This window comes from Candoia aspera, chromosome 2 (assembly GCF_035149785.1).
Source record: "Candoia aspera isolate rCanAsp1 chromosome 2, rCanAsp1.hap2, whole genome shotgun sequence".
NCBI classification, from domain to species: Eukaryota; Metazoa; Chordata; class Lepidosauria; order Squamata; family Boidae; genus Candoia; species Candoia aspera.
This window is the reverse complement of record NC_086154.1, coordinates 3529470-3554770: the sequence shown is the minus strand read 5'-3', so window position 1 is coordinate 3554770 and position 25301 is coordinate 3529470. Positions and strand designations below refer to the sequence as shown.

General features: G+C 45.3%; 2 protein-coding genes across 3 annotated transcripts in view; one reads left to right on the top strand and one right to left on the bottom strand.

The window, feature by feature from the left end:
- LOC134491915 (zinc finger protein 420-like) overlaps positions 1-25301 on the bottom strand; it is a 363546-nt gene that overhangs the window by 54798 nt on the left and 283447 nt on the right. The gene's annotated exons all lie outside the window — the stretch shown is intronic.
- On the top strand, positions 596-25054 carry LOC134491909 (zinc finger protein 420-like). 2 transcript variants are annotated; one of them, XM_063295968.1, is made up of 6 exons: positions 596-1063; positions 1696-1822; positions 2006-2088; positions 2548-2674; positions 6319-8700; positions 24154-25054. In XM_063295968.1, the coding sequence occupies exons 1-6, from the start codon at positions 635-637 to the stop codon at positions 24165-24167; spliced, it is 3162 nt and encodes a 1053-aa protein (XP_063152038.1). In that variant the 5' UTR covers positions 596-634; the 3' UTR covers positions 24168-25054. The 2 variants fall into 2 exon arrangements, with proteins under 2 accessions (XP_063152038.1, XP_063152039.1); XM_063295969.1 differs by having other exon boundaries at positions 620-1063; positions 6319-8694; positions 22471-25054.

Below are 25301 nucleotides of genomic sequence, written 5' to 3'. Positions count from 1 at the left end.
CCTGGGTTAAACGCTGAGTTGTGCGGCAGCTCCGCTCTTGAGGACCCCAGCAGGCTCAGGGCTAGGCGTCTGCTGGGAGCATCTGGAGCATCTGCGGCTCAGAGGACCTGGGTGCCCTGATCTGGGAAGCTGTCCTCTTTCCGAGACTCGGAGGCCAGGCAAGATTCCCTTGGGCAGAAGACCAAGGGGCCAGGCTGATCTGCATCCTGTGGAAACATTCCCCTGATAGTGTCACCCTGGGTAGATATTTATAAACAAGTAATATCCCACGAAGATCAAGATTTCTAAACCTTCAAGAGAGACCTGAACATCCTTTGTGATGTGTCCGCGCTGTGGAAGTGCTTTAAGTTGCGTTAACGGCTAAGACCTTTTTCTACCCCTGTTGCAACTACCTTTCATTAGTGGTGGTAATGTGCTGTTTTTGCTTTTAACCCTTGCAAGCCACCCAGAGTCATCAAGCGTGTGGACTTAGCAATGTAAATGATAAACAAACGAATCATGAAAGAAGCTTCCTTTCAGGGCCTTGGACTACGGGGTCTCTCCCCATTTGCCTCTTAGCCCGGAAGCTGAACGCACTTCCCTCTGAATGGAAGGAATCTAGTCTTCCAGGGGAGAGAGTCCCTCATCCTCCAAGATGGCTGAGGGGGGCTCTCCTTGCCATTGGGCTCCCGTGAATGACGAAAGTTGCTCTGCGGATTCAGAAGAGCCTTTGGATTTGTCTGGAGAAGCCGCAAGAACCAGGCAGGGCGTCCTGGAAGAAGCAGCCACCGGCTGGGTTGTCCATCGTTGCCCTTTCAGGGAGCTCTGTTACCAGGAGGCTGAGGGACTCCGCGGAGTCTGCAGCCGACTCCACCAGCTTTACGGTCAATGGCTGAGGCAAGAATGCCGCCTGAAAGCTCAGATGCTGGACCTGGTGGTCCTGGAGCAGTCCCTGGCCATCCTGCCCCCAGAGAGGGGGAGCTGGGTCTGGACGTCTGGAGCAGAGGCCGGGTCCCAGGCGGCGGCCCTGGCCGAGGGCTTCCTCCTGAGCCATGCGGAGCAGAAGATACAGCGAAAGGAGCAGGTGAGATCATAAGAACAACTTGAACAAATTCTTAAATGTTTCCAATCTAACATAATGAGGAGGGTTTTAATAAAATTGTGTCCTTGTTTTGTAAATGATTTGATCCTCCTTCAGCCTGATTATTTCCAAGGACATGTGAGAAGGCCAGTGTCTTCTTCCAGTTAAAATGTCATATATCTCAATACCTACTCGATGAAGCAACCTAGCAGGAAATATTGGAGTCCGGGTTGCACCCTAATCTTGTCTCAAGAGCTGACTAAGAAGGATATTAGAGTTGCTACCACTGAATGGGACTGAAGGTCCTACAGAATCAGCAAAATATGTCATTAGGATAGAGAATTTGCAAGTACTGTCTGGAACTGTACGTTAACAAGGCGTGTTTTTCTGCTTCAGGTTCCCGTGTCCTTTGAAGATGTAACTTTAACGACATGAACAAATTCTTAAATGTTTCCCTTCTGACCTAGTCAGGACGGTTTTAATAAAATCGTGTCCTTGCTTTGTAAATGATTTGATCCTCCTCCACCCTGATTATTTCCAAGGACATGTGAGAAGCCCAGCCCCTTCTTCCAGAGGGGCTATAAAGTTGGGGCAGGGGACAGTAATGTTCTCTTTTCTCTTGGCTGCTATTTCAGGTGCATGAGCTCTTCATGGAGGTGGCCACCCAAGCTCCTAAAGCATTAGGGGATGCGTCATATCCCCCTCAGGAACTATTTTTGGGGGGGATCTCCCAGGAGGACCCATCTCAGGATCCACCATCAGGTAAAAGAGGGTTCCTTTTGATATATTGGAGTCCTCAGGAGTATGAACTACCTGAACTTGTTTTATTCATGAGGTTCTTTTACAGTAGTACCTTAGTCCTGTGTGCAAGACTGGCCTTTATGCATACTTTTCCTCTAGCTCTTTGTAAAACATTTACTTCTTCTGCTTTTATCTCACTCTCAGAATGTGGAACAACGGTGATGATACTGGTGGAAATGTCTCCTCTTTGTGGTGGAGCAGAAACAGCGGTTGTACTTCCAACTCAGGTAGGAGGAGGATCTCCACCTCCCAAAGTGCAAGATGATTTATTGAAGCAACATACAACTCTTTCCAAAGTGGTTTGAATCCCGTTTCCACCACTGGTTTATGAGCTCCCATCTAAGCAGTTGTCCAGAGCCTAAGCAGCTTCCCAGCAATCTGATATCATCCATACATTAATGGCATCTAAAACTACTTCATATGAAGTTCAGTGAAGACTGTGTATATCCTAGTGGACAACATAAGGCATCGGTTCAAATGTCATACAGGAATATCCCAATACTTTCTCAATGAGAAATAATGGCAGGAATTTTTGGAGTCCATGTTGCACCCTAGCCTTGCCTCAGGAGGTGATTAAGAAGGAAATTAGGATTGCTACCACTGAATGGGATATTTGTCATTAGGGTAGAGAATTTGCAAACACTTTCTGGAACTGTATGTTAACAAGGCATGTTTTTGTACTGCAGGTTCCCGTGTCCTTTGAAGATGTAACTGTGTTTTTCTCTGAGGAGGAGTGGTCTCTGCTGGATTTTGACCAAAAATCCCTGTACAGAGAGGTCATGCTGGAAAATGCTAAGAATGTAGATTCCATGGGTAAGGGATCCCTTTTGCTCTGAGTTAAAATAAATGGGGGAAGTATGTTCTGGCTGGTCCATGAAGTCACGAAGAGTCGGAAGCGACTAAACGAATAAACAACGAATGTTCTGGTCAGAAATAACCAGCTTACCAATTTGTCAGAGGAGATTCAAGTCTGTGCTTTTCCTGCAGAGAACTGAGATAACCTTACGTACACTGCATCTAGAGTCACATATATTAAATAGGCAGCTATATAAATCAAAAAATAGTAATAATAATAAAATCACCATCAGTCAATTGGAAAAGGCAGCTTTACTTGGAACACCTTACATCCTGTGACGATACTGTTAGTATTATTAAACAACAACATCTGCCTGTCCAAGGTCCTTGGGAAGGACTCAATAGGTGGACAAAAATGCCAAATCCAGTCTAAACGTTTGGCTGACTCTGTGACGACTACTATTGCATTCCTGTTTTTCTCTCTCTAACGATAGCGTTTGAAAGTCCTGCATTGCTGCTAATTTGTACATCAACGCTTAATTTAGGATTTGCAGGACAGATACCAAAGAATGAGAATGCCAAGAGGACTTCAACTAACCCCTTAGAGAAACTTTATTACAAAAGTCTCCCTGAATATACTCACAGCACCAGGAGAATCCATCCCCAAATAGCCGGGTGCCCCAACAGTGAGGATGGTCTCCGCAATTCGGCTCAGGAGGAAGCTGGGTTTGCGGGCCCAATCTTATAGCCCTTTTTCCCCACTCCCCCACCCTTTGGAATGCTCACCCTGCAAGAAGGAAATTAATATTTGTATTTACATTTATTGCAAAGGAAGGGATTACAAGTGAGTAAACAGGCACACAACAAAGAATACACATTGAGAGGAATGTGCTAGCTCCTGTTGTTCGCCTAGTGCACTTCAGCAGAGAAAAAAGCCCTCAGTATGAAACTGATTAAGGTCTGGTCAGTTTCAGCCAGCAGGACCAGAGGGAGGGTTCTAATCAACTAATCAAGGTCACAGAGCTGAGCTTGTTAACTTTGGTTTTGGGTTTTTTTTTAATCTGTTCAATCAAATCCGATTCTCGGAGGCTGCCTAGACAAGTCCCTGCATTTTTCTTGGAAAGATTTTTCAGAAGTGGTTTCCACTGCCTCCTTTCTAGGGCTGAGAGAAAAAGACTGGCCCAACTCACCCAGTTGGCGTTCTTGTTGTTGTTTGTTTATTTATTTACTTTCTATCTATCCCGCCTTTATTATCTTTATAAATAACTCAAGGCGGTGAACATACCTAATACTCCTTCCTCATCCTATTTTCCCCACAAAAACAACCCTGTGAGGTGGGTTGGGCTGAGAGGGAGTGACTAGCCCAAGGTCACCCAGCCTGCTTTGATGCCTAAGGCAGGACTAGAACTCTCAGTCTCCTGGTTTCTAGCCCAGCACCTTAACCATTAGACCAAACTGGCTTTGTGGCTAAGGCGGGAATAGAACTCACGGTCTCCCAGTTATTAGCCTGATGCCTTAACCACTACACCTAACCGGCTCTCAACTAATTAAGGTCACAGAGCTGAGCTTGTTAATGGGTGATTAGCACTTATTAAAGAACCACTGGTCTGGGGAAAAAAGGAGCTCAGGTAGAGGTAGCTTGTACACGTAGTCCTCACTTAACAAACATTCATTCAGCGACCATTCGAAGTTACAAACTGTCATGAGTACTGATGGCGAGCAGGAGGGGGCCTCTATCCAGGGGGGAAAAGGCATGCGTAGTACTGAGGAATTAAGCAGCCATTCAAAGAGACACAGATCAGACCCGCCTTAACTCTTGGGGTTTATCTGTCTGGGTTTTCCCACGCTTCTTCAGTTTGTTAGGATTTTCTGTCTTATGTAGCAGTAATAAACACTAGAGACCTATTCCTCATCTCAGCGTGATTCCTGACTGTTAGGACACAAACACACTGAAAAAAGTGGCTTAGGACCAGTACGTGAAGTTCCAGCGTTGCAGCACCCCCACGATCATCTGATCAGAATTCAGGCACTTCGCAGCCCAGCCACACGTACGACCACAAGGGCGCTGCAACTCCCCTCGCCTGCCATCTCCCGCCATCTATGCCTTTTGGCTCCCTGCTGCCATGCACTCCGCCGCCCCAGCTGACCTTGCCATCGTCTTGCTCCCACAGCTCATAAGACATGACTGGCCTGGCGGCTGGGCTGGGCTGCCTTCGGGTGCCCAGAAACAGAAAGAATAATGGTACAGGCAGTCCCTTTGCAAAGTGCTCTTGGGCGAGGCTGGGCTAGCTTTGCATTTGCAAAGGCTTCTCCCCCTTTTTTGGAAGGAGAAGCTAGCTCAGCCCCACCCAAGAGCTCTTTGCAAAGGGGCTGCTTTTACCATTATTTTTTATTTTTCCAAAGCCGGAGCCAGCTCATCCCAGCCCAGCAGCCGGGCCAGGCACACCTTGTCATCAGTGGGAGCAAGAAGACAGCAAGGTCAGCTGGGGCAACAGAGCGCAGGGTGTCAAGGGTGACTGTGGCTTCCCAGGGCATGGCAAGCAGCCTCAGAGCTGCGCAGTTCTGGGGCTGCTTGCTTCCCCACAAGGCAGGGTGCAGGACAGCTAAAAGGGCAGAGATGGAGGGGAGATAGGTGGGTGGGGGCAGTTGGAGGCAGTCCATTACCTTACTGAGGCTTGGGGCTGGGACCAAGCTGGGAAAGGCTTGCATTGGGATGCGTACTCAGCTAATGACTGGTAAAATTCACTTAAGAATGGCAAGGGGAATTGCTGGGATTGCTGGTCAATGGCGGTCAGATGAAGTCTTGCTTTATGACTGCATTGCTTAGTGACAGAAATTCTGGTCCTAATTATTGCCATTAAGCGAGGACTACCTGTATAAGACATCTCTCTGTTCTGTGGGTGGGGGGGGAAGGGTCAGGAACAGAATACCCTGATAGTCTCACACTGTTTATCTCAAAGGTGTTACTGGGAGTTCTCTGTTGGGCTGCCAACAAATGCAGGGACAGCTGAGGATGAAGGGACACTCCTGGAGTGCAGACGTCTTTTTTCAAGGGAGGGTGACCTCATCTCAAACATGCTGAATCCCAGTATCTAAATCCCGTTACCTTGTAGCAACAGCACCTCCACTTTCTCATGATTTAATTTCAACTTGTCTTTCCTGACAGTTGAAACTGAATGTTAAGAAGCAATAAAGCTGGTGATATCCCATTCCGGAACTCTAGGTGCTACTCCCCAAGGGTTTCCTATTGACACTGAATGGCTTGGGGAAAAATAATGGAGCTCTGTGGCACATCATATATATGGTTTTAATTGACTACCTTTGTTGTAAACCGCCCATAGTCCCTCTGGTGGGAGGAGATGGCCAGTGACAAATTTAATTAATTAATTAATTAATAAATAAATAAATAAATAAATAAATAACTTCATACCTCAGCTGCCTTCAAGCAGTCCGACATTCTTAAGATAACCTCATGGGCAGGATCAGAGATGTAGTAAACAGTGCCTCCAGACATATTCCCACCACCATGCAGCCTAGAGGGAAAAATCTTGGTACAGTAGCGTTGAAATAAAAAATGTGGCTAACATGTTGTGATGGCACCTTCAGTTTCTGCCTTAAACATCTCATGAATTTTCTGCTTGCTTTCTTTTCATTCCAAACAGTTGACAGAAAGGACACTGAGGATTATAAAGAACCAGGTGCGAAATCTTTGCAAAGAACTGAAACTGGAGAAGGGATATTGGAAAATCAGCTGGACCCAAACAAGCCTGAGGAAAACCAGTTAAACAATAGGATGGAGAAATCCTCTCTTTTTCACTATGGAGAAAACCACACCTTTCGTACCCAACATCACAAAGAAAAAGGATGCTGTTTAGAGGGTGGGAAAATATTCAGCAATAAATCAGACGTATATGAATATAGCAGAACCCACACCAAACAGAAGCAGCTTGACTGCCGGGAACATGGAAAAAATAGTGGCTTGAATCTCTCTCTTACTTTACGTCAAAGCATCAAGATAGAAGAACCATATAAATGTCCAGAGTGTGGGAAAAGCTTTAATGAGAGCAGTACTTTTAACGCCCATAAAAGAATCCATAGAGTGGAGAAGTCATATAAATGCACAGAGTGCAGACAGAGTTTCTATACAAGCAATGATCTTACTTTGCATAAAAAGGCCCATGCGGGAAAGAAACCATATAAATGCATGGAATGCGGAAAGAGGTTCAATATGAGTAGTGATCTTACTTCCCATAAAAGGATCCACACAGTGGAGGAGCCATATAAATGCATGAAATGTGGAAAGAGCTTTACTCAGAACAGTCAACTTACATCCCATAAACAGGTCCACACAGGGGAGAAGCCATACAGATGCACGGAGTGTGGAAAGAGATTCACCACAAGTGGTTCCCTTACTTCCCATAAAAGGATCCACATGGGGGAGAAACCATATAAGTGCATGGATTGTGGAAAGAGTTTCAGTATGAGCAGCAACCTTACTTCCCATAAAAGGATACACACAGGGGAGAAACCTTACCAATGCATGGAGTGTGGAAAAAGCTTCAGTATGAGCAGCAACCTTACTTCCCATAATAGGATCCACACGGGGGAGAAACCATATCAATGCATGGAATGCACAAAGAGCTTCAGGGACATGAGTTCTTTTACTTCTCATAAAAGGTTCCATACAGGAGAAAAACCATATAAATGTATGGAGTGTGGAAAAAGCTTCACCACAAGCGGTTCCCTTACTTCCCATAATAGGATCCACACAGGGGAGAAACCATATAAGTGCATGGAATGTGGGAAGAGTTTCAGCCAGAGCACTTCCCTTACTTCCCATGAAAGGATCCATACAGGGATGAAACCATATCAATGCATGGAGTGCGGGAAGAAATTCAGTGCAAGCAATGATCTCCTTTCCCATAAAAGGATCCACACGGGGGAAAAACCATTTAAATGTGTAGACTGTGGAAAGAGCTTTACAATGAGACGTGGTCTTACTTCCCATAATAGGATCCACACAGGGGAGAAACCATATAAATGCAAGGAGTGTGAAAAGAGCTTTAGAAGTAGGAGTGATCTTATTTCTCATAAAAGGATCCACACAGGGGAGAAACCTTATCAATGCATGGAGTGCGGAAAAAGCTTCAGTTGGAGCAGTAACCTTACTTCCCATAAAAGGATCCACACGGGGGAGAAACCATATAAGTGCATGGAGTGTGGAAAGAGTTTCAGCCAGAGCACTTCCCTTACTTCTCATGAAAGGATCCATACAGGAATGAAACCATATCAATGCATGGAGTGCGGAAAAAGTTTCAGTACAAGCAGTGAACTAATTTCCCACAAAAGGATCCACACAGGAGAGAAACCGTATAAATGCACAGAGTGTGGAAAGAGCTTCCGCAAGAGTATTGATCTTATTTCTCATGAAAGGGTCCACACAGGGGAAAAGCCATATAGATGCATGGACTGTGGAAAGGGGTTCAGCCAACACAGAAATCTTACCTGCCATAAAAGGATCCACACAGGAGAGAAGCCATATAGATGCACAGACTGTGGAAAGAGCTTCACCACGAGTGGTTCCCTTACATCCCATAATAGGATCCACACAGGGGAGAAACCATATAAATGCATGCAGTGTGGGAAGAGTTTCAGCCAGAGCGCTTCACTTGGTTCCCATGAAAGAATCCACACAGGGGAGAAACCATATCAATGCATGGATTGTGGAAAGAGCTTCAGTCAAAGCAGTCATCTTACCTCCCATAGGAAGATCCACTCAGGGGAGAAGCCGTATAAATGCACAGACTGTGAAAAGAGCTTTCATACAAGCAGTTCCCTGATTTCACATAAGAGGATCCACTCTGGCGAGAAGCCATATCATTGCATGGATTGTGGAAAGAGTTTCAATACAAGCAGTTCCCTGACTTCACATAGGAGGATCCACACGGGAGAGAAACCATATCAGTGCACGGAGTGTGGAAAGAGTTTCAGTCACAACACTTCCCTCTCTTTTCATAAAAAGGTCCACACAAGGGAGAACTCACCTGCTGACATATAATATGGAGGGAGCTGCATTCAGACTAGTGAACTTCTTGTGAAAGGAGCCACATGGGGGAGAGGTATGCAGTGTGGAAAGAACTTTAGTGATTCCATTTCTGATCTGCCTGCCAAAATGGAAAGAGGGTGGATTATGATTAGAGAAAATGAGTTAGAGTGGAAGAAGGGGAAGAGAAGGGATAAGATGAAGGAGATTACAGGAAAGCTTTGGAAGAGCTTCAAGTTAGTACAAGAGGGAGGCCAAGATCTTGTCTGTGTAGTAGGCACAGCGTAGCTGGATTTGATGGCATCTAACTGAGCATATGCCCCAAATATTATCCCATCTGCAGCGAGATATTAGGAATGCCCAGATTTTTATTAAACCAGATTTTTATTGGGAATTATGGTTTATCCCTGCTTGTCTGAAAAAATTTAACTGTTTCTCTAATGCCTTTAGGTGGACTTCTCTCTCTTTTCTTCCTTTCTGTATCCACTTATCTCTTCTTCTGGTCATACACCTCTAGTACTATTCCTCTCTGCGTTTTTTTTCTCCCTCTATTTCCTGCAAAATTACCCTTTCCCCAATCTCATATTTTTGTTGGAAAGGGCATATTTTGTGCCTGAGATATAATGGTTGGTGCATGTAAATAGGAATCCGTTTGCTTCCTTATTTTAATGGCAATTAAATTTTATCACATTTTATTAAATTTTATTTACGTTTTTGTTCTGGGCCTTTTTTGGACTGTGGCTTTTGGCAGTCATATGTATGCACACATACAGATTTGCCCCCAGATAGGTATGTGACACATGCCCACATTTATTGGAAGGGCACTTCCTTAAATTTATGGACGTATTCCTTTTTTAAAAATCCGCTAATAACCCATATTTGAATACATAAGAGATACTACTTTGGTCAACCGCTAACACTCAGAAGCTACTGGAAGAAAATGCAGTGGCTGCTTGTTTTCTTGATAAGCCATGAACTGGCCAAGCCTGTAGATGATATTCAAGGTAGTGAAAATGAAGGTGATTTTGAGAAGAATCTCTTTAAGCAGAGTGAACAGTCAACTCAATGGCCAGTGCAGCTCCCTTGAAGAACATTGAAAGTGACATGTACTGGGGCATAATTTCCCAATTTTGCATACACATTGTTGAGGAATGAACTGTAGTGAAACAGGAGAAAGATCTTGGGCCATAATGAAGACCTCAGTGGAGCTGTTGACTCAGTATGTGGCAGTTGAGAAAAAGACATGTCCCACGTAGGGATCAGTAGGAAAGGAATGGTAGTAAAACAGCTGATACCGTTACTGTCTTCTACAGTATGTTTGTATCTTGAATATTGTTCTGGTTGTCCCATTTGAAAAAGGATATAATAGAGATGGACAAAGTTCAGAAGCAGCCATCCAAATGATCGGGGACTTGGATATGTTTATTTGTGCTTGGCACTCCTAAGCAAAAAAAAAAAAAAGAATCACCCTGGTGCAAAACAGTAGGTTCCAGGGATCATCCAATTAAGCTGTTTAGAAAGAGATTTACTTAGAACTGAGAAAACAGCGTTTTTTCACACTGCCCATTGTTAAACATAACACTAAGAAAACTACATGGATTCATTCTCCAGGATTTAAGCTCCACTCAATAGCATTTCTACCTTTAATTATTTAGATTGTTTGCCTAGTGATTTATATGCGCGCACACACACGCACATATAGATTTTTTTGTATAGGCTTCTATTTTTCATATTTTTAGCAATCTAGTCACGCATGTGATATGGGTGGCTGTGTAAATCCAATAAATAAATTAAAGATAAACTTATTTGTATGTACTTTTTTTTTTGCACATTGATCCTTCTATAAAACTGAATAATACAAATTTCAGTTTGTTCTCTAGTGTTCAAATACAAACACTAGCACAGCAGCATAATGTGATTTCTGACAAGAAGAAATCCTCTGTACATGCTCTAAGGTCCTCAGCTTCTATTATTTTCCTTCAGTACGTATGCAGAGGTAGACGGGAAGGGTGCAATTTCAAATAGGATGGATGGATGGATAACAGATAGAAAGAAAGAAAATGGTAGTCCCTTGTTCTCTGCCTGACTACCATGTTGGAAGGTTTCAAAAGGATTGCTGAAAGTTTTGGGACTTCCAGGGAAGAAATGGCGAACTGAAAATGGACGGCTCTGCTAAAAGCGAAGCCGATGACTGCAGTGGAATGAAGAGCCGGCGAGTAGATTGGCTCTTTGCAATTCCTCTCTGGACAAGGAAAGGACTTGAGGTCACCCACAAGTGCTCCAGACAGTTGCTCTTTGTGAGGAGACCGCAAGACAGTGGTCTCTGGTGGGTTTAGAGCTCTGGGAGACAAGGGAAGAGCCATCTTGCTCAAACCGTGGTTGGCACCTTCAGAAGGACACTGGGTTCGCATACTTCCTTTTCTAATCATTTTTGGGAATTGTTTGTTAACTGCTTTTCAGCTGTTAGGAACCTTTGGATTGATGAGTCTGAAAATACTGGGTGAGTTTCCTTCAATTCTTAGCAAAAGAAGTTTTAAATACAAGTTTAAGGGTTTAAAACAAAAGGGGGGGGACTAAACAGCATAAGGGTGATTAGAACTTTGATTTTGGAAAGTTACAAATAGGCTAAACATCCAGATGTATTTGAAATAAGATTTTGGAATTAATTATAAGAATCCTTTCAATGGGAAAATGCTTCCGTTTTGAATTTTTTTTAAATGATAGGAGGGACTGGGACTTTGAAGGTTGGACACTAGAGGGAACTAGAAGGAACTAAAGATTACAATTAAAGGAGAAGAACACTTAAATTTCACTAATACAGATTGGAGCAAAATATTTTAACATTGGACATATTGAAGGATATTTTTGAACAGTGGGACCCAGAAGTTAATTTTAAGAGTCTCTGCCTCTATGTTATGGAAGAGGAACAAGTTTTACCTGACAAGACTGATACTGATCTGAAAGTGGATTTAAAAATAACAGGCTACAAGATACAGAAAATATGAAGCACTCGACATTCAAAAGAAACCAGCTGCTGTCTTAATAAATAAAAGGGATATACGAATTACAAACTAAGGGAAGGACCTGCATAATTTTCCTATATTGGATTTACAAAAGAGGCTTGTTAAAGAATTTTGTGAGAAGGGGCAAAAACTGAAAAGAAATCAAGTTCTAGGACATTATTTGAAGGGACTAAAGATCAAGACTGTTAAAGGTAAAAGGAAGGAATATAAAGTTGGTTTATTTGATCAAGGTTAAAATAGATGTGTGTTATCTCTGGTAATCCTCAGTGGGCTTTTGCTGATCTGGACTGAAATGATGAAGTTTTAGGGATTTGTTTATAGGTAAGAGATGGGATATGGGAAGAAGAGATAATTTTTTTATTTTAAGAGAAGGTGATAAGTTACTAAAATGGTTTATACTTGTGATGAAGGGGAAAGTAATTTCTTTATATATTTGTCTTTATTATTTCTTCTTTCTTTTCTATTTTTTTTTTCCTGCACTTTTTATTTTTAGTTTGTATTAGTTTTTTATCATTGTAAGTGTAATTTTTAATTTATTTTTTAATTTATTCAATTTCTATAGCCGCCCAACTCAGAAAGTGACTCTGGGCGGCTAATAGTAATGAAATTACTATTTTAAAAAAAGGATCACTGAAAGTTTCTAAAAGTATCAGCAGATATAAAGTCTGGGCCTTCAGAGTTCATTGCCCCAGTGATTTCTCTGAGGGAGAAGTCTGTGATGAGATCCACTGAAATATGAAGCAAGATCCCTGAGAGACTTTTAGTCCTTTAACAAGACCCTCCTTTGTTCCTAGGATTCTGGGTTTTCTTAGTGGATGGAAGTCAACATTAGCAAGGAACCTTGACCACTCCGGCATCTGTAAGACATTATCCTTCTCAGCCCTCAATTGGACATCCTCTCTACTAGAGAAGGAGGTGGCTCCTTCAATATTCAGGGAGTTGGATGAGGATCAAGCTAAGAGCGTCAAGTTCTTGAATGAACCACATACATAACTTTCTCCAAGAATCTTGTGAAGGGTTTGTTCTTCAAGGGACATAATCCAGGGAAAAGTAGATCCATCATTCTCCCAGGAAGCAGCAGCGTGCAGAGATCATTCACAAGAGTCACATCTTGTGAGATTGGTGGCCATATAAATATGATTGATAAATAAATAAATAATAAAAACAAATGAGAGCTTTGTGCATAATGTTTTTTGTTTGATTTCTGCTCCATTTCTTTGGGGAGTACTCAGGTCAAATGAAGAACTCTCAATAACTGGAAATGGGAGAACTAAATTGAGAACTTGTCCCATGCCCACAAATACTCTAGCTTTTGGGCTCTTCATTCTCTGAAGAAACAAGAGGATGACAGCTCATCGCCATTAGGGAGGTATGGCATGACATGTTACAGATGCTTATTTATTATCTATATTTCAAATTTAGTCACCACACATCTCACTCAGCGAGTGACTCTGGGTGATTTACAGTAAAACAGGAATAAATAGTTGTTAAAATACAACAAAACAATATTCTTAAATAAAAAATATAATCCAAGGCATAGATGTTAAAACGTTCTTAATTTACAGGAACATCTTCAGGGTGTTAACCACCCCCAGGGTTAGTTACTCCTCCTCACACCCCAGGCAAGATGGCAGAGTCAGGTCTTCACCCCTTTCCAGAAGGATGGGAGAGTGGGGGCCTTCCGGGGGAAGAATGTTACATAGGGTGGGGGCGACAGCAGAGGCGGCTTTCTTCCTGAGCTCCACCAATCAACATTCTTTCATGGACGGGGTCTGTAACATGCCTTCTCTGCCTGACCAGGCGGGACGGTCCCACAGGTAACCTGGACCCATGCCATGTAGGGCTTTATTGGAAATAACCGTGTTGAAATGTCCTCACCTCCTAAAATCAGCAGGAAGGGAAACTACCACAACAGATTCCATGCCTCTAAGGGATACACAGAAACTGTTCTGTTTCTTTCTGCCCATGATCGCTTGGGCACTAAAAGAACAGATTTCATAATAGTTGTTCTTCCAGAGGCCTCACTTTTATGGAGAACATTATTCTAATGGTGGATTTTGAAGTTGAGGCAGAGCTCCATGAAGTTCCAAACGATTACAACTCTCATTTGTACCTGCTCCTTATCATCTGCACCTCAAAAACGGAGAAGCCTTAAGATATGCTGTTACTGGTTTTAAAAGCCCATCAGAAGCTCTTGTGCTGCATGTGCCAGTCCAGAAAAGCTTCCCCCACTGTAGGAAAAAAAATAGCCATGGAGGTCATCCAGGAATTTGATGTGTAGTGGTATCAATATACAGATGACATGAAGCCCTAAATCAGATGTGGGTTTTTTTCATTTTCTTTTTTTGGTTTCCAGGGAAGCAACTCTTGATTAGCTAGATGAGAGTTAATAAACTGAAGCTTAGTGCAGAAGCCCTGATAGCAGAGCAGGGATTTGGTAGCTTTTAAATGGTCCTCATTCATTCATTCATTCATTCATTCATTCATTCACTCATTCAATTTATATAACTACCCATCTCAAATCAGTGACTGTGGTTAAGGAGGCTCCAGCATCCAGCCACTTTGTAAGGCCTTGAAAGCTAGAGAATTGGGCCTGTTAGAGCCTGGATGGAAGACCACCAGGAAATCTCAAAGCTGCAGGCTAGATTGATTTTTTTTTAAGTGGCCTTTTCCACAGCTAATTGTGTATGTGTACCCTTATGAGTGCAGGCACACATGAACACACCCAGGATGTCCTTTGCAAAGTGTGGGGCTACCACATTCAGAACACTGTGAATCAAAATATCAGATCTAGATTGCAAAAATCCAAACCACAAGATGGCAGCATGTTGTTCTATCATGTTGCAGCTACCTAGTGGCCATCCAAGGTTTTGAAAGCCAGAAGTGGAAGCCCTACTTTAACTCTTGGCACTACTGAGTAAGATCACAGCCAAGAGTCTTGCCTCTTTAGGACATCAAACTTTCTCATCTTAATTTTTCAGTGGTGTTTCCATTGTTATCAAGGAGTCTGCAAGATCTTGTCCTGAGGAGGAGAGTGTGCAAGACACAAGAGCAAAGCTGTTGCCATGAAAAATACAGGTAGTCCTCATTTAGCAACCACAATTGGGACGGGCAACTTGGTCATTAAGCAAAGCAGTCACTAAGTGAAACTGCAACTGTGCTTACAATCTTACTTCAGCTTTCCTGTTTTATAGACCTGCAAAGGTCATAAATGGGAAGTTTGGTCACAAAGTTACTTTTTCATCACCATCCTAACTGCAAATGGTCGCTAAACAAGGTAAAAGCTTCAGCAGGAGCAGTTCCCTTATTTTTCAAAGAAAATCACACCAGGAAGAAATCATATAAATGCTTTGAATGTGAAAAGTTTCAAAGACAGCACAAAATTTACTTTTCATAAAAGAAGCCCCACCACCACCCTTGTCCGCCCGGGGCTGCAGGCAGCGGCTTTGGCCCCTTCGGGAAAATGCAGAAACAAGCCTGGGATGGCGGAAGGGCTTCCTTGCCCGGCGCCTGCAGGGAAGACGCGGGCCGGCCCGAGACTCCCCCTCGCCCGGGACCCCGATCCCGAAGAGGGGCTGCAGGAAGAGCAGCCGCGCTCTGCCTTCCCCGCTGCCTGCGAGCACCGCCAGGGCCGGAGAGCCACGCAGGTGCAGCCGCGCACGCAGACCTCGCCGCCGGCAAGGGCGCCAGGCGCCTCGTCCTCGCCGGCTCTCCAAGGGGTAAAGGCAGCGAGTACGTCTCCCTCGAAAGGCCGCTCCCTCGAAATTCCCGCCCTCTCCTCCGCTGCCCTGGCGGGTTCCCCTTCGGGGCGTCTTGCGCACCTTCGGAAAAGAAACGCTCGAAGGGGCGGAGCTGATGGTTCCTCCCTGCCCGTGAGGCACATCCGAAACGCGAGGAGATGCTCTTCTCCTCCTAGTAAAGTAATAGTAGTGCTGAGGGACTCTGCCCCAAAGCCCTTTTCAAGGGGAAGACTTTCCAGCTACTGTACTGAAGATGCTAACAAACCCTTTTACTGAGGAACAGCCACTGGTGTGAGGCGATAAAAGATGGCGGCTGGGGACGAGCTGTGGGCGAGCAAAATGGAGGTCCTGAAGGAAAGAAGAATCGGGAATGTTGAAAGAAATCGAATTGGCAAGTGGGAATGCTGCCGAAAGACACATGCCTCTAGAAAAATTTACCTCAGGACATGCAGAGGTTGGGGGAAATTAGGGGGCAGGAGGCTCAGTGGAACCTTTGAAAAAAGCCAGGTGTGAGGGGGAGATGGCAGCTACATACCAGAGCAGAAGGATCAAACTGTTTTAATCTAAAGTGTGAAGAGAAACACTGGTTCATGAAGGGTCAGGGAACAATTAAGCAGAATTCTCAAAAACAGGAAATACAAGCAATGGACGCTAAAGGGTCTCCTGAGATGATAAGGAGAAGTGTCTTGAGGAAATAAAGGAACAGAACTGATTGAAGAAAAACATACTGGCAAATGGAGTTTTGGCTAGGAAAGGCGTAGCCAATACCAGTTTTGCGGGAAGTAGGGCTTGATGAAGTGTCCCCAATTGCCTTACTTGTCATCGATACCTCCGGACAGAGGAGAAACTAGAGAAATGGATGGATTGTGTAGAAAACCCGAGGTAGAACCATTCCTCAAGTTCTCCTAAACAACTCCAGAGGATCCTTAAATATGCATTCCAATACAGAAGCAGCTTCATCAAGCCCTACTTCCCGCAAAACTGGTATTGGCTACGCCTTTCCTAGCCAAAACTCCATTTGTCAGTATGTTTTTCTTCAACCAGTTCTGTTCCTTTATTTCCTCAAGACACTTCTCCTTATCATCTCAGGAGACCCTTTAGCGTCCATTGCTTGTATTTCCTGTTTTTGAGAATTCTGCTTAATTGTTCCCTGACCCTTCATGAACCAGTGTTTCTCTTCACACTTTAGATTAAAACAGTTCGATCCTTCTGCTCCGGTATGTAGCTGCCATCTCCCCCTCACACCTGGCTTTTTTCAAAGGTTCCACTGAGCCTCCTGCCCTCTAATTTCCCCCAACCTCTGCATGTCCTGAGGTAAATTTTTCTAGAGGCATGTGTCTTTCGGCAGCATTGCCACTTGCGAATTCGATTTCTTTCAACATTCCTGATTCTTCTTCCTTCGGGACCTCCATTTTGCTCGCCCACAGCTCGTCCCCAGCCGCCATCTTTTATCGCCTCACACCAGTGGCTGTTCCTCAGTAAAAGGGTTTGTTAGCATCTTCAGTACAGTAGCTGGAAAGTCCTCCCCTTGAAAAGGGCTTTGGGGCAGAGTCCCTCAGCACTACTATTACTTTACTAGGAGGAGAAGAGCATCTCCTCGCGCTTCGGACGCGCCTCACGGGCAGGGAGGAACCATCAGCTCCGCCCCTTCGAGCGTTTCTTTCCCGAAGGTGCGCAAGACGCCCCGACGGGGAACCCGCCAGGGCAGCGGAGGAGAGGGCGGGAAGGGTCACCCCACCCCCAGCGCGGCCTGCAGCCCCGTGCGGACAAGGGGGGCGTGCGGGGGTGGATTTATCCGGGCAGCCCAGCTGCAAACGGCGGGAGGGGGCGAGGAGCCTCGCCTGGTCCGGCTCCGCCCGGCAGTTTCCCTGCGAAGCGCCGGCGGGCTCGGACCACGCCCGGGAGGCTTCCGAAACCCTTCCCTGCTCCGCTCTTTGAGGAGAAGCCTCAGGCTGGTTCTGCTCCGCCCTCAGCCGGCCCCGGGCTGCTCCCCCGTGGCTCGGTGCTTCATCTTGGTGTTTAATAAAATTCTTAGTTGCAAAAAGGCGCTACCAGACTCCGGATTTTCTTTTTTTATCAAGTGAACACTTGAGCAGGGGACATAGCTGGGAACCCCAGATCTTTGTTGGAATGGTCTCTGGATTATTCTGAGGCCAACTATGGAAAGACAGTTAAGCTTTTTGCTTCTTTTCAAAGGATTCCGCCTTCCTCACTGAGGATTGAAGCTATTCCATGCGCGATTGTTCCACATTCCCTTTTCCTACAGAACATCGCGCCTGAGTACCGTTCCTGCGTAGGAAGTCCATTTCCCACAATATTCGTGCGCTTTTCCCGCGAAGGCCCGGTTCTGATTGCAAGAATCTCTTTTCTGCCTGCTCGCCTCCGATTTCCACGTGGTCTCCAGGCTTGGAGCAGAGGAAGGCGGGGGAGGCGGGGCCGGGGATGGTTTCTGGACAGAGCGCCACGCGGAGCAGACAAGCCGCGCGGCGAGTCTCCCTGCCGGGCTCCAGCGGCCTCCCTGCCGCTCCGGCATCCCGGACACCCCTCCCCACTCCCCGGTCCTCGCCCGCAGGCTTCGCGCGCAGGACCCGCTAGAGGGCGCCCTTTGGCGAACAACCGCCGGGTTTCCGGGTTCAGCCAAGAGGCACGGCCGAGCTTTCGCTCCGGGAAGCACCTCGCCCGGAGCTGGCGGGGAGCGCCGGAAGTGGCCGTTCCCACGCCGAGGCCGCGCTTTCCTGGAAAAGAAGCAGGTGAGGAGGCGCACGTGCGCGGCTGCAACCCCGCGGCCAAGAAGCAAGCGCCGCGCTCGCGGGGCTGCGAGGGAGGCGGGGCGCGGATCCTGCCCTGCGCGCCTCTCTCGGGACCGGAGTCCGGGTGAGGGGCAGCCGCGGGGCAGCCCCGCCTCTCCCCTGCGGGCGCCGGGCAAGACATTCCTTCCTCCCTCCCGCCCTCCCGCCGCTGCCCGGCCTGGGAAGCGCCTCCTTGCTGGGCTCCGCCGTCTCCAGCTCTGGGGAGGGGTCCTTGTCGGGCAAAGCAGAAAGCCCCGCACGGTGCCAGCTTCTGCGCTTCCCGCTCACGTGCTCAAACGAATCATGAAAGAAGCTTCCTGTCAGGGCCTTGGACTACGGGGTCTCTCCCCATTTGCCTCTTAGCCCGGAAGCTGAACGCACTTCCCTCTGAATGGAAAGAATCTAGTCTTCCAGGGGAGAGAGTCCCTCATCCTCCAAGATGGCTGAGGGGGGCTCTCCTTGCCATTGTGCTCCCGTGAATGACGAAAGTTGCTCTGCGGATTCAGAAGAGCCTTTGGATTTGTCTGGAGAAGCCGCAAGAACCAGGCAGGGCATCCTGGAAGAAGCAGCCACCGGCTGGGTTGTCCCTCGTTGCCCTTTCAGGGAGCTCTGTTACCAGGAGGCCGAGGGACTCCGAGGAGTCTGCAGCCGACTCCACCAGCTTTACGGTCAATGGCTGAGGCAAGAATGCCGCCTGAACGCTCAGGTGCTGGACCTGGTGGTCCTGGAGCAGTCCCTGGCCATCCTGCCCCCAGAGAGGGGGAGCTGGGTCTGGAGGTCTGGAGCAGAGGCCGGGTCCCAGGCAGCGGCCCTGGCCGAGGGCTTCCTCCTGAGCCATGCGGAGCAGAAGATACAGCGAAAGGAGCAGGTGAGATCATAAGAACAACTTGAACAAATTCTTAAATGTTTCCAATCTAACATAATGAGGGTTTTAATAAAATCGTGTCCTTGTTCCGTAAATGATTTGATCCTCCTTCACCCTTATTATTTCCAAGGACGTGTGAGAAGGCCAGTGTCTTCTTCCAGTTAAAATGTTATATAGGAATATAGATAGATAGATAGATAGATAGATAGATAGATAGATAGATAGATAGATAGATAGATAGATAGATTTCAAATTTGTGTCACCGCCCATCTCCCCCTGAACAGGGGGACTCTCAATACCTACTCGATGAAGCAACCTAGCAGGAAATATTGGAGTCCGGGTTGCACCCCAATCTTGTCTCAGGAGCTGACTAAGAAGGATATTAGAGTTGCTACCACTGAATGGGACTGAAGGTCCTACAGAATCAGCAAAACTTGTCATTAGGATAGAGAATTTGCAAGTACTGTCTGGAACTGTATGTTAACAAGGCGTGTTTTTCTGCTTCAGGTTCCCGTGTCCTTTGAAGATGTAACTGTGTTTTTCTCTGAGGAGGAGTGGGCTCTGCTGCATTTTGACCAAAAATCCTTGTACAGAGAGGTCATGCTGGAAAATGCTAAGAATGTGGACTCTGTGGGTAAGGGATCCCTTTTGCTCTGTGTGGGGAAGGTCAGAAATACCAGCTTCTTAATTTCTCAGAGGAGATCCAGCTTTGTACTTTTCCTGCAGAGAACTGAAATAACCTTATGTGCATTGAGCCTCGAGTGTGATGGAATATGTCTTTGAAGGGGGAGGTGATGCGATGGACTACAGTAACGCAGCTGGTTCTCAGGAGGGAGGGAGCACATTCCATTGAGGGGGGAGAACAAGAGGCAACATTCCCCAGAGACAGAACATGGGAAGACAAAGAGATTTGGAGTATCCTAGGTAAAGGTAAAGGTTTCCCTTGATGTAAAGTCCAGTCGAATCCGACTCTAGGGGGCGGTGCTCATCTCCGTTTCTAAGCCTTGGAGCCGGCGTTGTCATAGACACTTCCGGGTCATGTGGCCAGCATGACGACTTGGAACGCCGTTACCTTCCCGCTGAAGCGGTACCTATTGATCTACTCACATTTGCATGTTTTCGAACTGCTAGGTGAGCAGGAGCTGGGATTAACAATGGGAGCTCACCCCGCCGCGCGGTTTCGAACCGCCGACCTTCTGATCGACAGCTCAGCGGTTTAACCCGCAGTACCCTAAAGTCTCTCAGTTATTCCCCTTAGGTTAGAGTAGAATAGATTTAGTCTGGCAAGATTCTGTCTATACGGTGTGATCAAATAAAGATCTGAAGTTTGGCTGGACTGATTCCATGTCATTCTTGGGTTATGCCTGACATAGAGTCACGTATAAGAAGTGGGTGGCTATATAAATCGTAATCATCATCATCACCTGGCTGCCTCTGTGACCCACCATAATAATAATAATAATTGCTTCTCCCACGTGTTCTGGTAGTTAGGAAGGGCTAACATTTTCATGCTGGCTCCAGAAAGAGGAACAAGCACCTTCCCAGACAGGTTCCGATCCTGCTCAGCTGGGTTTGCAGGTTGCCTTAGAAGCTCCTTTTGCGTTCCTGTTTTTCTGTCTATAATGATAGCATGTGAAAGTGCTATGTTGCTGCTAATTTGTGCACCAACGCTTAATATTAGGATTTGCAGGACGGATATCAGAGAACGAGAATGCCAAGAGAGACGCCAGGACTGCAACCAAGCCCTTAAAGAAACTTCATTAAGCAATTGTCCCAAAATATGCTCACAGAGCCAGGGGGATCCATGTCGAAATCGCCGGGTGAGCCCAAACAGCGAGGACAGTCTCCGGAATTGGACCGGGTTTATGGGGCAAATCTTATGGTCCTTTTTCCCCACTCCCCCACTCTTTGGAATGCTCACCCTGGCACTGGGATAATTAGCAAGAAGGAAATTAATATTTGTATTTATTGTGAAGGAGGGGATTACAAGTGAGTAAACAGGCACGCAACAGTGAATACACATGGAGAGATACAGTATGTGCTGGCTCCCTCTCTTTGCCTAGTGCACTTTAGGAGACAAAAATCCCTCAGTATGAAACTGATTATGGCCTGGTCAGTACAGCACAGCAGCACAGGGGGGAGGGTTCTAATCAAGGAATAAAGGTCAAAGAGCTGAGGTTGTTCACTTGTGGTTAGCACTTATATAAAGAAGATGGGCTGGGGAGAAAAGCTGCTCAAGTAGATAACTTGTTTAAGCAATCTCTGTTCTGCAGGGCGGGGAGAGGAGAAAAAGGGTCAGGCACAGAATACCCTGATAGTCTCACACTGTTTATCTCAAAGGTGTTACTGGGAGTAAACAGAGTCCTCTGTTGGGCTGCCAACAAATGCAGGGACAGCTGAGGATGAAGGGACACTCATGGAGTGCAGATGTGTTTTTTCAAGGGAGGCCGACCTCATCTCAAACATGCTGAATCCCAGTTTCCTTCTAGCAACAGCACCTCCATTTTCTCTTGATTTAATTTCAGTTTGTCTTCGCTGACAGTTGAAACTGAATGTTAAGAAGCAATAAAGCTGGTGATATCCCACTCCGGAACTCTAGGTGCTACTCCCCAGAGGTTTCCTATTGACACTGAATGGCTTGGGGAAAAATAATGGGAGCTCTGTTGGACATCATACCTCAGCTGCCTTCAAGCAGTCTGACATTCTTAAGATTTTATTTATTTATTTTATTTATTAATCAAATTTATCACGGCCCATCTCCCAAAAGGGACTCTGGGCGGTTTACAATAAAACAAGATAACCTCACGGGAAGGATCAGAGATGTAGTAAACAGTGCCTCCAGACATATTCCCACCACCATGCAGCCTAGAGGGAAAAATCTTGGTACAGTAGCGTTGAAATAAAAAATGTGGCTAACATGTTGTGATGGCACCTTCAGTTTCTGCCTTAAACATCTCATGAATTTTCTGCTTGCTTTCTTTTCATTCCAAACAGTTGACAGAAAGGACACTGAGGATTATAAAGAACCAGGTGCGAAATCTTTGCAAAGAACTGGAACTGGAGAAGGGATATTGGAAAATCAGCTGGACCCAAACAAGCCTGAGGAAAACCAGTTAAACAATAGGATGGAGAAATCCTCTCTTTTTCACTATGGAGAAAACCACACCTTTCGTACCCAACATCACAAAGAAAAAGGAAGCTGTTTAGGGGGTGGGAAAATATTCAGCAATAAATCAGACATATATGAATATAGCAGAACCCACACTAAACAGAAGCAGCTTGACTGCCGGGAACATGGAAAAAATAGTGGCTTGAATTTCTCTCTTACTTTACGTCAAAGCATCAAGATAGAAGAACCATATAAATGTCCAGAGTGTGGGAAAAGCTTTAATGAGAGCAGTACTTTTAACGCCCATAAAAGAATCCATAGAGTGGAGAAGTCATATAAATGCACAGAGTGCAGACAGAGTTTCTATACAAGCAATGATCTTACTTTGCATAAAAGGACCCACACAGGAAAGAAATCATATAAATGCATGGAATGCGGAAAGAGGTTCAATATGAGTAGTGATCTTACTTCCCATAAAAGGGGAAGTACAGGGGAGGAGCCATGTAAATGCATGGACCATGGAAAGAGCTTTACTCAAAACTCTCAATTTACCACCCATAAAGGGATCCAAACAGGGGAGAAACGTTTTAAATGTGTGGACTGTGGAAAGACCTTTAGAACGAGAGGTCAACTTACTTCTCATCAAAGGATCCACACGGGTGAAAGACCATATAAATGCATGGAATGTGGAAAGAGTTTCAGCCAGAGCAATTCCCTTACTTCTCATGAAAGGATCCATACAGGGATGAAACCATATCAGTGCATGGAGTGCAGAAAGAGATTCAGTACAAGCAGTGAACTAATTTCCCATAAAAGGATCCACACAGGAGAGAAACCATATAAATGCACAGAGTGTGGAAAGAGCTTTACTCGAAGCAGTCAACTTACGTGCCATAAAAGAATCCACACAGGGGAGAAGCCATATAGATGCACCAACTGTGGAAAGAGCTTCACCACAAGTGGTTCCCTTACTTCCCATAAAAGGATCCACACGGGGGAGAAACCATATAAGTGCATGGAATGTGGGAAGAGTTTCAGCCATAGCACTTCCCTTACTTCCCATGAAAGAATCCATACAGGGATGAAACCGTATCAATGCATGGAGTGCGGGAAGAGGTTCTGTAGAAGCAGTGATCTCATTTCCCACAAAAGGATCCACACAGGAGAGAAACCATATAAATGCACAGAGTGTGGAAAGAGCTTCCGCAGGAGTATTAATCTTACTTCTCATAAAAGGATCCACTCAGGGGAGAAACCTTATCAATGCATGGACTGTGGAGTGAACTTCCGTCAGAGTGGTCAACTTACTTCCCATAAAAGAATCCACACAGGAGAGAAACCTTATCAGTGCCTGGACTGTGGAAAGAGTTTTAGAGCCTTGAGTTCCTTTATTTCCCATAAGAGGATCCACTCAGGGAAGAAGCCATATAAATGCATGGAATGTGGAAAACGCTTCATTAACAGCAGTGATCTTACATCCCATAACAGGATTCACAGTGGGGAGAAACTGTTTAAATGCATGGAGTGTGGGAAGAGCTTCAATACAAGCAGTCACCTTACCTCCCATAAAAGGATCCACACATAGAACCATAGAAGTGCATGGAATGTGGAAAGGGATTCAGCCAGACCACTTCCCTTAGTTCCAATGAAAGGATCCATACAGGGATAAAGCCATATCAATGTACTGAGTGCAGAAATAGCTTATTAACAGCAGTCTTATTACTTCCCATAAGGGGATACACTCGGGAGAAGCCATATCAATGCACAGACTGTGGAAAGAGTTTCAGTACAAGCAGTTCCCTGACTTCCCATAAGAGGATCCACATGGGAGAGAAACCCTATCAGTGCGAGGAGTGTAGAAAGAGTTTCTGTCATAACACTTCCCTTTTTTTTTTTTCATAAAAGGATTCACACAAGGGAGATCCCACCTGCTGGCATATAATATGGAAGGAGCTTCTTTCAGATTAGTGAACTTCTCGTAAAAGGGGGAGAGGCCACATGCGTGCATCCAGGGTGGAAAGAACTTTAGTGATTCCATTTCTGATGGAATGCCAAAATGGAAAGGAGGTGGATTATGATTAGAGAAAAGGAGTTAGAGTGGAGGAAGGGGAAGAGAAGGGATAAGATGAAGGAGATTACAGGAAAGCTTTGGAAGAGCTTCAAGTTACTACAAGAGGGAGGCCAAGATCTTGTCTGTGTAGTAGGCACAGTGTAGCTGGATTTGATGGCACCTAACTAAGCATATACCCCAAATATCCCATCTGCAGTGAGATATTAGGGATGCCCAGATTTTATTAAACCGTTAACTGAATGGAGGGTGAGTTTTTTTCCTTCCTAATCATTACCTTTGAGTTGGTTTGGGGATGCTGATTTACAGTTTCTTTGGGAAGAGATGTCTGTGTTGAATATGCCTGGGGAAGAGATATAGATGGCTACAAACAGGTGTTTATGGATTTGAGCATTAGCCAGCCCTCAATCCTAATCCTAACCCTGGGTTTGGGCAACTGTTGTTTATCCCTGCTTGTTTGCAAATTTAACTATTTATCCAATGCCTTAAGGTGGACCTCTCTCTCTTTTCTTCCTTTCTGTATCCACTTATCTTTTCTTCTGGTCATACACCTCCAGTCCTTTTCCTCTCTGCATTTCTTCCCCCCCCCCATTTCCAGTAAAATTTCCCCTTCCCCATTCTCTTGCATTTTTGTTGTTTCTGTTGGAAGACAGCAAGGGCATGTTTGGGTGTGAGAGATAATGGTTGGTGTATGTAAATTAGAATCAGTTTGCTTCCTTATTTTAATGGCAATTACATTTTATTAAATTTTATTTACATTATTTTTGTTCTGGGCCTGTCTTTTTGGGAATGTGACTTTTGACAGTTGTATGCATGCACGCAGATATGTGCCACATGCTCACATTTATTGGGAGAGCAGTAATCACCATAATTGGATATGTATTGGATACTGTATGTGTTGGTCAACCACTTAATACTGAGAAACCACTGGGAGAAGATGCAATGGATGGTAGCTTTTTTGATAAGCCATGAGTTGGCCAAGCCTGTAGATGATACTGAAGTATTCAA

Coding starts and splice junctions, on each gene's coding strand:
- LOC134491909 (XM_063295969.1), top strand. CDS start 635: ATGGCTGAGGGGGGCTCTCCTTGCCATTGGGCTCCCGTGAATGACGAA. Junction 1,823..2,005: donor ATCTCAGGATCCACCATCAG/GTAAAAGAGGGT, acceptor TCTCACTCTCAG/AATGTGGAACAACGGTGATG. Junction 8,695..22,470: donor AAAGGTCCACACAAGGGAGA/ACTCACCTGCTG, acceptor TCAAGATAGAAG/AACCATATAAATGTCCAGAG.